This window comes from Chelmon rostratus, chromosome 13 (assembly GCF_017976325.1).
Source record: "Chelmon rostratus isolate fCheRos1 chromosome 13, fCheRos1.pri, whole genome shotgun sequence".
Taxonomy (NCBI): domain Eukaryota; kingdom Metazoa; phylum Chordata; class Actinopteri; order Chaetodontiformes; family Chaetodontidae; genus Chelmon; species Chelmon rostratus.
Genome location: NC_055670.1, coordinates 10,852,454 through 10,863,711, shown reverse-complemented (window position 1 = coordinate 10,863,711; position 11,258 = coordinate 10,852,454). Strand labels below are relative to the sequence as shown.

The 11,258-nt window shown below is 40.6% G+C and overlaps 1 protein-coding gene across 1 annotated transcript; it reads left to right on the top strand.

The window, feature by feature from the left end:
• Positions 1 to 1,658: 1,658 nt before the first annotated feature.
• On the top strand, positions 1,659 to 10,118 carry chaf1b (chromatin assembly factor 1, subunit B). The gene is made up of 14 exons (XM_041950940.1): positions 1,659 to 1,696; positions 2,082 to 2,227; positions 2,921 to 3,053; positions 3,207 to 3,327; positions 3,956 to 4,059; positions 4,230 to 4,326; positions 4,480 to 4,564; positions 4,883 to 4,976; positions 5,607 to 5,676; positions 5,763 to 5,854; positions 5,954 to 6,113; positions 6,549 to 7,124; positions 8,750 to 8,838; positions 9,456 to 10,118. Exons 2-14 carry the CDS (start codon positions 2,102 to 2,104, stop codon positions 9,557 to 9,559), a joined length of 1,851 nt encoding a protein of 616 aa, XP_041806874.1. The 5' UTR covers positions 1,659 to 1,696; positions 2,082 to 2,101; the 3' UTR covers positions 9,560 to 10,118.
• Positions 10,119 to 11,258: the final 1,140 nt, after the last annotated feature.

Here is an 11,258-nt window from a genome sequence, read left to right as displayed (position 1 = left end):
GTCTCCCAAATATATTAGTGTGTGTGAATGGGCAGATAAAATATATTAACTTAAATCACTTTGTAGAAAGGCACTTTATAAAGTTTGGTCCATTTCCTTGCATTCGTTTACGGGCAGATCTGCCTCATCCAATATGGCGGGCACGCTGACGTATCGCAGCAACGGGCCAACCTGCTTGATGAGGTGTCTACGTTTATATGTCTATGATCTTAATCCTTTCTAAATCCCCCTGTATGTCCACAGCACTATTAAAAACCATGGCAATAAATGCCCAAAAAACTCTGATCCATGCAGATATGCTGATCAGATCCATTCCTTTGCTGCTCCGGTTCCTTTAGACCTGCCACTATTTCACCATTTCTCTCTCATGACCAGTGTTGGACTAGTGACTTTAAAAATAAAGTCCACATTACTAGTTGCTTTAATTTGAATGTAATAGTTTGCTGTGTTATATTCCTACATGCGAATGTTACTTGGTAACATTAGTGCTTGTAAAAAAGTGTTTTTACTATTCAGAACATGGCGGTCTATGTTGGTCATTTTTGTTTTTGTGCTGGTTTATTGTCACACTTGTGATTCTTGCTGAGTGAACATCTCCTACTCCATACTCCTCCTTCTACAAGCTTTCCAACCACATGAGGATCCTTGAAAATCCTGCCTATTTGCATCACCATCATTTTCTGCTCAAGATAATGCTCTTATTTCCTCACTTTCTGACTGGAAACTACTAACTACTGCTAAAAGTACATTTTAGATACTTTGCTCTGTGCATTCTTACTATGTTGTTTCATAGGCTATATAAACATGGACAATATCCCTCTGATACTGTGTCATTGTAGGGCCAAGCATACATTGTATTGGTAATCAAACTGTCAGTTTTTTTCTGTGAACACCAAAATGTCTTGAACCTAAATACAAGAGTTAAAACAATTGCTTCTTCATGCTTTAGCTGAACTTGTAAATTGTCCTTAGAACCAATTCTTAAAGTTACTATAATTCAGAAAAATGGTACCTGTGAGCGTTATACAATATTTTCCTCTGAACTGTAGTGGAGTTAAAATATAAAGTTGCATAAAATGGAAATACTCATGTAAAGTACCTCAACTGAAGTACAGTACCTGAGTAAATTTATTTAGTTACATTTTACCACAGCAGAATAAACATTTGAAATCTTCATAGGTGCCTTTTATCATTCCGAAATGACTGAAACACAAACAATGGTATCAAACATGTTTTTTTACTAACTTGATAAGCACACAAACATTCAAAACAAAATGTGTTTCTGAAAGAAATTTCCAAATGACCCAAAGAAATTAACTGTCTTTGTTTTTTATAATCTATGACAATTAATGGCATCCACCAACTTCAATCATTAGCAATGTGTCAATTTGATCACAACTGAACTGTCAAATTTTCACCAAGATACTCATCAAGGTACCCAGACTCCCTTAAAAAAATCTCTGTTTCTAAACTTTATGACCTCCTCCCCCCTCCTGTAAAATCCTGTAATATAATTTTTTTAATTATTGTTTTTTTCTGCCTATTACTTTCGAGCAGGGTGAATAAAATTGCACATCCCCCCATAGTGACCGCCTCTTCCGCGTTTTCGTCCAATCACTGCAGCCCCCTCGACCGGAAGTTTTGAACAAATGGTACGCGGGAAATTAGTGATCGCTTCAGCTGGAGAACAGAGGAGGTAAGGCAGTATAAATTACTTCGAGCTAACCAGTTAAGAGAATAAACAGATAAAACTCCACTGTATTCGTAACGAACATACTCGTAAATTAACAGTAACGTATGTACACGTACCTGGTTTTGCCGTTTCTCCATAACGTTAGCCACAAACTATCCAAACAAACCCGTGAAGTTTGTTGCTAACAGTGTTAGCTAGTTGTAGCAGCCGGTTCCGGTGTCTGTGCTGCCAACGTAGCAGTTTTATCAAATTATTTTCTCCTGTGTTGCGTAATACGTAGTTCGTATCGTTCAGCATATAGAGATAAACAGTATGATAGCTGCTGAGATAATATCAGCCCATTTGAATCCATCAGATGTATTAAATATGCATGTTTTCCCCCGTTGAGGTCGGTGTTGGATATACAGAATGAAGGTGGTAACGTGTGAGATTGCATGGCACAACAAGGAGCCAGTTTACAGTCTGGACTTCCAGCACAGCTCCGATGGACGCATTCATCGGCTGGCCACAGCTGGGGTGGACACCACAGTCAGAGTGAGTGGAGATGGAGGAATGAATTTATCTTGTTAATGAATAGAATATCAAAACAATCCGACCAAGAGCCACTTTCATGTGTGTGAATCTGCGTACATGCATTTGTCTAGGATTGGAACAGTACAACACAAGGAAAAGCAAATGTTATTTTGCCTTTGTGCATGAAAAGCAAAACTTAAAAGCATACTTCATGTTTGCAGCTGTCAGTGTGCAGGCCCAAAGAAGTGTGGTTCGCTTTCTGTTGAAGAAAACGTGTAACATCAAAACACACCTTACAGATGTTAGCAAATGTTACACAGATGTTACTTCAATTAAAAACAATTAGTGAACTTGTGTTTGACAGATAAATAGACAGACAGACTTGATCCTGTAAGGGAAATTTTTATGAATCATCAACTGATTAAGAGTAATAAGAACATCAAAAGAACAATTGCAGATCTGCAGGGAAAAACACTGTATGTGGAGTAAAGATTTGTACAGTATTACTTCAAAAATGTAATTGTAGTAAGAGAAAAAACAGCAGTTAGAACAGGGTGCAAAAATGGCAGTGAGTACTATATCAGTATGTATGTTTACAAACAATATGTACAGACTGGTAGTGCATTAGTGTGTTCACCTGTCACACAGAGGTGAGCTCTTGCACAGTGTTATGATGATTTACTAATATGACCCTTTGTCCTGATGTTGATGCAGCTGTGGAGGGTAGAGACGGGCCCAGACGGGAAGGCGGCGGTGGAGTTTCTATCTAATCTGGCCAGACATACCAAGGCTGTCAATGTGGTGCGCTTCAGCCCTAATGGAGAACTGCTTGCCTCAGGAGGAGATGGTATGTCACAAATAATACACAGATGTGAGGTAAAATTTGTGCTATGTAAAATTTTAAGGTCTGGATTTAACAGGTACCGGTGGTGTTATTTTCATACCAGAACAGGTATTTTAAAATACACTTTAGTAATCATATGGCTTTTACGTTGTACAGATGCAGCAATTCTGCTGTGGAAGCTCAATGACTCAAAGGAGCCTGAGCAGGCCCCCGTGTTCCAGGAAGATGAAGATGCTCAGCTCAACATAGAGAGCTGGTCTGTGGTGAAGACACTAAGGTACACAATCCCATCAAACATGTTTTAAAGACAATGGCTGTCTTCTGACTGGCACTGCGTAAAAAATGCAGCCTTCTTATTAATTTCTGATGTGATCACTGGGCACAGTGTGGGGACAGCCTTTGCCTTAATGCTATATGCTATCATTGGGCAGTGCACCGTGTTGGCCAATCAGTAATGCAAGTGCACTTTCCTGGTAGAATACTTTGATTTTTTAACACTACCACTGTTTTGCTGTTCACCTTGCACTTGTCAAGAGAGGATAAAATGATTCCAACCTCAATGATAAATCAAAGTTGTAAAATCCTGCCCTGTAGTATTATAAGACATTGTGCAGTGATTTTGTATGTGCTGCTTGGATCCTATTTTATATTCTATATTCTGGTGTTGCCTCACCCTATTTGGCTTACTTTGCAAAACTGACAATCATATATCTCAGACATTTCTCAAATGTCTTGGTCAGTGCTTAAAATCCTCACGGTCAGACAAGTGAGAGAGTTCACATTCCAGAATTACAACCCACTATATAGATCTACTTGTTTTGTCCATTTTGCTATCTGATTGATTGAGCTTTCTAACAATATTGTGGTTTTACAAAGAGATTTCTTTCCATTTGATTTGTCCTCAGGGGACACATAGAGGATGTGTATGATATCTGCTGGACGCGGGATGGAAACTTCATGGTGTCTGGGTCTGTCGACAACACTGCTGTTATGTGGGACATCAATAAAGGTTTGCTTACACTTATAAGTAGATATGTGTCTTCCATTCATCTTCAGTTTAATCTGTTGTATTTTAGTGTTTTAGTAATGCAAATCCACAGCATACTGAAAAATATTTGAATGTATATGTTATTTTAGCTTTGCATTTATTATGTTGGTTGCAACTGTTTCTGTGTTTAGGACAGAAGCTGTGTATCTTAAACGACCATAAGAGCTACGTGCAGGGGGTGACCTGGGATCCTCTGGGGCAATACATAGCCACTCTCAGCTGTGACAGGTAGAACAACAGAGATTCAGACACCCTGTGTCAGACCCCTCTGTGGGTCTAATCCTCATTAAATGAATGTGTTTGCTGTTGCTTAGCTAGTCACTGACAGTGGAGTTTCAGCAGCTTGATGCTTAACACGTTTTCATTTTTCCTCCCATTCAGAGTGATGCGTGTTTACAGCACTCACACCAAGAAGAAGGCCTTCTGCATCAGTAAAATGAGCTCTGGGCCACTTGCAGATGGAGAGGTCAGTAGAAACTTTGTTTTTGATGGCACTTGAATCACTCCATAGTCTCTATCTTTTTCCCCCTCAATCTACTTAAATACTTACATGCTTACACTTATACTTTTTGCATGTGCCTTTTAGACATAATCCTACTCACACTCCTGTTTCTGTGGCCTGAAACGTGTTTATGAAGTTTAATGTTTGTTTTATAATTCCCTCTATTTGATCTTAAAATAAATGAAATCTCTAATGTTTTAAGAGGTCTTCAACTGTGCTGGTCAGTAGAGTGAGACATGTAACGTGCACGGTCTGCTGCTGCATTTCTCTTTATGTTTGCAGGTCAAGCAGTACAGAATGTTCCACGATGACAGCATGAGGTCATTTTTTCGACGTCTTTCATTCACACCAGATGGGTCTTTTTTGCTCGCCCCAGGTACGCACGCAGCCTGCTCGAAATGTGGCTTCTACCTGGCATTTATGAAATTTACTACCTGGATTCCAAAGAAGTTACGACACTGTGTAGAACATAAATAAAGAAACAGAATAATTAAACTGTGTTTACTGAAAAGTTTTACAAAGTGTTCCTGAGCCCATGTAGTAACATCATTTATACAGTCACGTTTTCACAAAGAGGTGAACCTCGCTCCATCCTCGCCTGTGAACGACTGAGCCTTTCCAGGATGCTCCTTTCATACCCAATCATCATGCTATCACCTGTTACCAATCAACCTGTTACCAATCAACCTGTTAACCTGTGGAATGATCCAAACAGGTGTTTTTGGAGCATTTCACAACTTTCCCAGTCTTTAGTTGCTCCTGTCCCAACCTGTTTGAAACACGTTGCTGCATCACATTCAGAATAAGCAGATATTTACAAAAATAAATGAAGCAGTAAACATATTGTCTGTGTGCTGTTTTCAGTTGAGGATATGTCACAAAGGATTAGCATGTTATCACATTCTGTTTTATTTATGTTTCACACAGCACCCCAACTATTTGGATTCGATGTATAATATCCTAGTAAGGATAATTTCTAACAGTTATATACTTTTTTTAACCTCAGCTGGATGTGTGGAGATTGGAGAAAACATCATAAACACCACCTACATCTTTTCCAGGAAGGGCCTCAAAAGGTATCTTTTGTAGCATGCCATGCTATCGTCAGTGCTGGATAAATTAGCGGCTATAACTGATGCTCCACTCTATGTCTGTGTTTTAGGCCTATCGCTCACTTACCATGTCCATCTAAAGCTACGCTGGCCGTGCGCTGCTGCCCTGTATACTTTGAACTGAGGACCAAGAAGGGAGAAGGTAGGGCATACGCCCCATTAGTTAACCGCAAGAATGATAATGAAGCCCTGTCTTTTTACTGTATGCACACTTTATTCTTCCTCCCTTTCTCCTCTGTAGATGGTTCTGTTCAGGCTCTTCCCAACGTATTCCAGTTGCCGTATCGTATGGTGTTTGCCGTGGCGTCAGAGGACTCCATCTTCTTGTATGACACCCAACAGACCCTTCCTTTTGGCCTGGTGTCCAATATCCACTACCACACACTCAGCGACCTTTCTTGGTAAACTAGGACTCCGTCTATTGCCTTCTTTTGTAGTGAATTCTTGCATAGCCAAACCCCTTTTGGAGTAGTTACTTTGGTCATGAATTAAGGTGTGTGTGTCCTGGTCCTAAGTGGTAATGATTTTAGTTATAAAATGCTTCACAGAGCAAATTTTACAGTTAGACAAGAATACTGTATGTACACACATTTTTGTTCATTTTTGTGTCACTATAATGTAGCTGGCTGTGTAGGAAGATGGTGTCCCCATTTTTAATCTGACCTACTATAATAAACAAACAACAAAATAATACTAAACTTAATTTATACAGCACTGAAAACATCCAAAGCACGACTTGTGTTGTTTGGGCGTTCTGTGCGTAACATGAATTTACCTCTGTGTGTTTCATTCCGCCCTCCACCCACTCACATTTGTTTTTATTATATCCTCTTTAGGTCTGGTGATGGTTCCTTCCTGGCTGTGTCCTCCACAGATGGATACTGCTCCTTCTTGTCCTTCTCTCCTGGGGAGCTGGGCACTCCGCTGAAGGAGCCCCCCGCCCTGGAGGTCTTCGCCCCAAACAGTGGTGTTGAGAAAAAGGGCAAGAAATCGGCCAGGACCTCATCTCCTGTGACCCAGCCACCAAACTCAGTCCCGACTCCCACATCCCAAACCAGCCTCGGCAAAGACGCCCCCTCTGTCACCCCCCCAGAGGAGAAAAAGAGCACCCCCAGTGCCAAGTCTAAACCTCAGCCCCGTAGGATCACCCTCAACACCCTGGAGGGCTGGGGGAAGCCCTCCACCCCTAAATCCACAGCTCCTTTATCACCTCAGACCCCTACATCTGCAAGCACAAGCGCACCCTCTACTCCCCAGTCCCGTGTTGGCCCTGTCACCCCTACCAACTCCTCTAAAACCCAGCGACGCATCACTCCCCTCACTCCCTCCACCCCTAAAGCCCTCAACAGTGCTAATAGCGCTGGGCCCACCACCCCTAAGGATACAACCACCCCAAAGGGGCCCACTCCAAGGTAATATATACAAGAGGAGTTATCGTGTTTTATTCTGTCAGTGTGAGTGAAGGGCAAACAGGGTTTTTCTGTGGACATAAGAGGAGGAAATAATGATGTAAACCCAGCACAATTTCCTAGACCCCCAGGGGGCGTCTTCAAGCTGCTTGTTTTGTTCAAAATCTTTCATTTCATTTGATTTAAAATTGAAAAAATATGCAAATCCTCACATTTGAGAAACTGGAAACATGACATTTTTGCTTGATAACTGACTGAATGAATTTACCATCAATCAGGTAATCATTTAAGCACTAGTGTATGTATATCACACTTTCTTTGTGTTTACTGTCTAGGAATGTCAACATTCATTTTCATACATTAATTACCTGGAATCATAACCACTACTTGCCTAATCTTAACCCTTACCATAACCTTAATCCAAGTCTTCACCCTATAATTTAGTGATTTATGTTATGGGGTCTTGCGTTTTGTCCCCATAAGGGAGGCCCCCACGGTGTGACTGTGTAAACAGATTTATGTCCCCACAATGTGAGTAATACACATGCACACTCTGCTAGCGGCTTTGCTAGCCTGGGGCTAACAACTCCCTAAGCCTGGGGCTGATTGCAGTGTGAAACGCCTGTGAGGTGAAAAAATGAAGCTCTGTATGGGAACATATCCTCCAGAACAGTATATACTGTTTCACTATAAAGTGAAATGTAAATTGTCTGATGCTAGTCATCAGTTAAGCAGCAGTGCTAGCACTCTGCTGTAACATATTAAGGACAGCACTGACTGCCATGTCCGTGAATGGCTCGCAGTCAAAGATCACAGCGCTGCTTGCCGGGGGGAGAGTGTGGGGCATGCCGTCGGAGGCCTCACTCAGCCGGTGTGCCACACGGTTGAGAGTGATGCTGCCTATCAGTGTGGCAGAGGTCGATGGATTCATAGAGTTTGCTACTTTAAACCGAGTATTCTTTTTCATTAATTAGGTGTATTAGATGGAAATTTATGGAAATTATTGAGCCATTCAAATGTGTTGTGAGTCAGCTTGAGGAAGTAACTACACAGAGCATACTGCATCCACCTCCCTGCCCCCTAATGATTAAAGTAACTAAGATGATTATCTCTAAAGATGCAGTTTACAGAGAAAAATACTATTAAGAAGTCTGCTTTAAAATGTTTGAAACACTTTTTAAAAATATACTTTTTCTTCTAACGATGCAGGACAAATATGAATAGCCATGATGGGCTTGTAATGTTTTTGTTGGTTTACATGTGCTCTGTACTACTAGTGAGAACAAAGCCCTGTCTGGTATGAAGGATTCGTTGGACCCCCCACTGACGATAAAATAATAATCCCTCTGACAGACTGCATATAGACAATGGCAGGTCTGCACATGCTTTTGTATTTGTCTTGCATCTGTAACTTGGAACGTTTGCTTTGGCTAGTCTTGACTAGTTATACTAGTGGGCAATGACTGAATCAGAAGAACAAAAAAGGATAAGTGAAATGGAACAGTGATTAACTTTGTTCTTTGTAGAAGACTACAGATTATTTTCAGATTCTACGCTTGTGTTTTCTGTTGATCTCATGCTTGAAGCGTCTTTACAGTTAGTTTTTTTTTTTTCCTGTTTGCTCACAGGAGGGTGTCTTTGACTCCCATCGCATCCCGATCTCCAGCTGCCGGTTTACTCTTCTTCACTCCCTCCTCCACTGAGAAGGCCAAACATGGTTAGTGAGGGCAACCATGTCAACTGCAAATATCGCACACGTTTTCTGATTGAATTTCATGTACGATTGTGATTCCTCCGTCCTCACTGGCAGTGTCAGTCCCACAGTATGTTATGATCAGGGATGCACCCATTCAACTTTTTCTCTTCTGATAGATCAGAGACCACAGCACAGGGTATGTTATGAGACAGAGCAGTGATCGCATACCAGTGCTGTCTTTCCCAAACGAGGCCAGGAGCTGCTGTGGCTCCAGAAAAATAACAGATAGCAGAAACAAACCTTTGAATGGCACCGACCAAGACACCGTCATGTCCTGTTTCATATTATCAGGCCTGGGCCAATCAGTGCATTGCTAATTGTGATCAGGCTATATTTGCAAAAACTGATTTTGTTGTGCCTTGATATACAATATTCCCAGCACTTTAATGACACCTGCTGTTTGTGTATTTCTTTAGTTTGGCAGAGAAGTAAGAGCTTAAAAATTCTTAACTTAAATGATATTACAGTTTCCATTTTGAGGCTTAGATCTGAGAACATGGTGACATTGTTGCACTGAAGTGGTGGAGGAGGTTACATATTGACTTGTGGGTCTGATCTCCTCATTTGTATTTGTCCAGAACGTCCTTCTCCTCCCACTGATCCAGTGTGCCAGCCTCCGGAATCCAAGCGGCCCAAGACCGGGGAGCCCGAAGCAAAGACCAGTGTCACCCAGGACAGTTAACTGGGATCAGCACGGTGCTACGGCAGCAGAAAAGAGCGCATACAGCAGAGGGCGACCGTTCAAGAAGCCTCAATGCAAAACCGCTGAGGCACGGCCCCAAAGATAGCTTTGTGCTCTGGGTTGATATTGTCTGTACTTCATGTAACTAGATGAAGCGTTAACCTCACATAATATACTCGGTTATATATATATATTTTTAAAAAGCTAGAAAAAAAAGTGTCCTTGAATTAACTTAGTCGTGTGTGTGTGCTCTGTATCGTACAGTAAACAACTTTTGATGTAACTGTATTATGTTTGATTTGTTTGACATTCAGATGCTCAAGTGCAGTTGTAAAAAGGAACATTCTGTCTCATTTCTTTTCAGAAACATGTGGTTTTGAAACTTAAACTGCCCTCGAAAAACGCAAGGAAGGGGGGAAAAAAAACAACAATCAGGCGCTTCAAGGTTTCATGCCTTGTGAGAGCTTTGTATACAACCTGAGTCTTGATTTGCTGAAGACTGGTGAGCAGCAACTTGAGTGAAAAAACGAGCATTTAAGAGTTGTTTTCTCATTGTCTAATAAAGAATGTTTTTAATAAGATGATCCTTTATTAATCCCACAGTGGAGAAATTTGCGGTGTTACTGCAGCAAAGGCCTTGACATATGGGGCATGTTTAAGTGGTTTGCATGGCTGTGGCATGATTCATGCTTTCTTAACTACAAGCAGCTGGCAGTGCAACCTTGTTTTCTATTAGGAAAATGATCATTCATATGCTGTATGGAGCATAAACTGATTGGAAGGCTCTCTTGAGACATCGTTACAGTTGTATTTAGTCTAATGGAGATCGCTTAGATGTGCATGGCTGTTTGTCTCCATTTATTTAGGACTGAAGATAGGATTTTTAACATGCTGAGGTCACAAAATTATGAGTGCAAACCAAAAAGACCTTTTTTAAAAAAATAGATTTTCAATGAACTGTTGAGTTAATTTGAATTATTTCTTTATGGTTCCAAAAGAAGATCTAAAAACAGAGTAAAAAAAAATGCAAGGATCATCCAGTCAATTACACAACACGGAAATTTTACTACTAAAACCTCCAAAGTCCCGCCAAAATACAGAAGACCTGACCTCTGTGTTATCAATAGCAACTCAGAGCGTCTTCCAGTATTTTCTAATTGTTTTGCTTAGGTTTTTTTGTGCAAACCTTTATTGCAAAGAGCCAAACAGATGTCCTAAATTCTTGACACAAAATGTTGTCCCTACGTACAAAACTAAAGCTGATGCTCAGAATATACACAACTCATAATAGCACAAGTTTCAATGCTTGTGATTAATTGAGTTAGAAATCAAAATCAATGTACATATCATCAATGCAGCATGTTTGCAAGCATTTCTCCTTCAACATTGCCCGATAATGACTGATGACTTCCTCACCATAGCAGCGGTGGAAAGAAAAGGAAATATTGGATATTCAGTAGCAAAAACTGTTGGTTACATGCTTTGCTTTTAGCTTGCTGTTTTTAAGACCTTACAAGTGACTGGAACATACTATAAGGTGTAGTGTCATGAATTAGAAAGAAAATTGGTGGTCAATACAGAACAGGAAGCACAAACAGCCAGTGAAATACCATCACAGTCATCACTTGGTCTACTCTGACTGTAGGATTTAGTGAGGTGTAAATTTAGACTCTACAGCTCATAATCTGTATTTACAAAA

What these genes read in the sequence shown, in the direction of transcription:
- chaf1b (XM_041950940.1), top strand. Translation starts at nt 2,102, where the DNA reads ATGAAGGTGGTAACGTGTGAGATTGCATGGCACAACAAGGAGCCAGTT. An exon ending in TATGTGGGACATCAATAAAG is followed by an intron (nt 4,060 to 4,229) that starts GTTTGCTTACAC and finishes TTCTGTGTTTAG; the next exon opens with GACAGAAGCTGTGTATCTTA. An exon ending in CCAAAGGGGCCCACTCCAAG is followed by an intron (nt 7,125 to 8,749) that starts GTAATATATACA and finishes GTTTGCTCACAG; the next exon opens with GAGGGTGTCTTTGACTCCCA.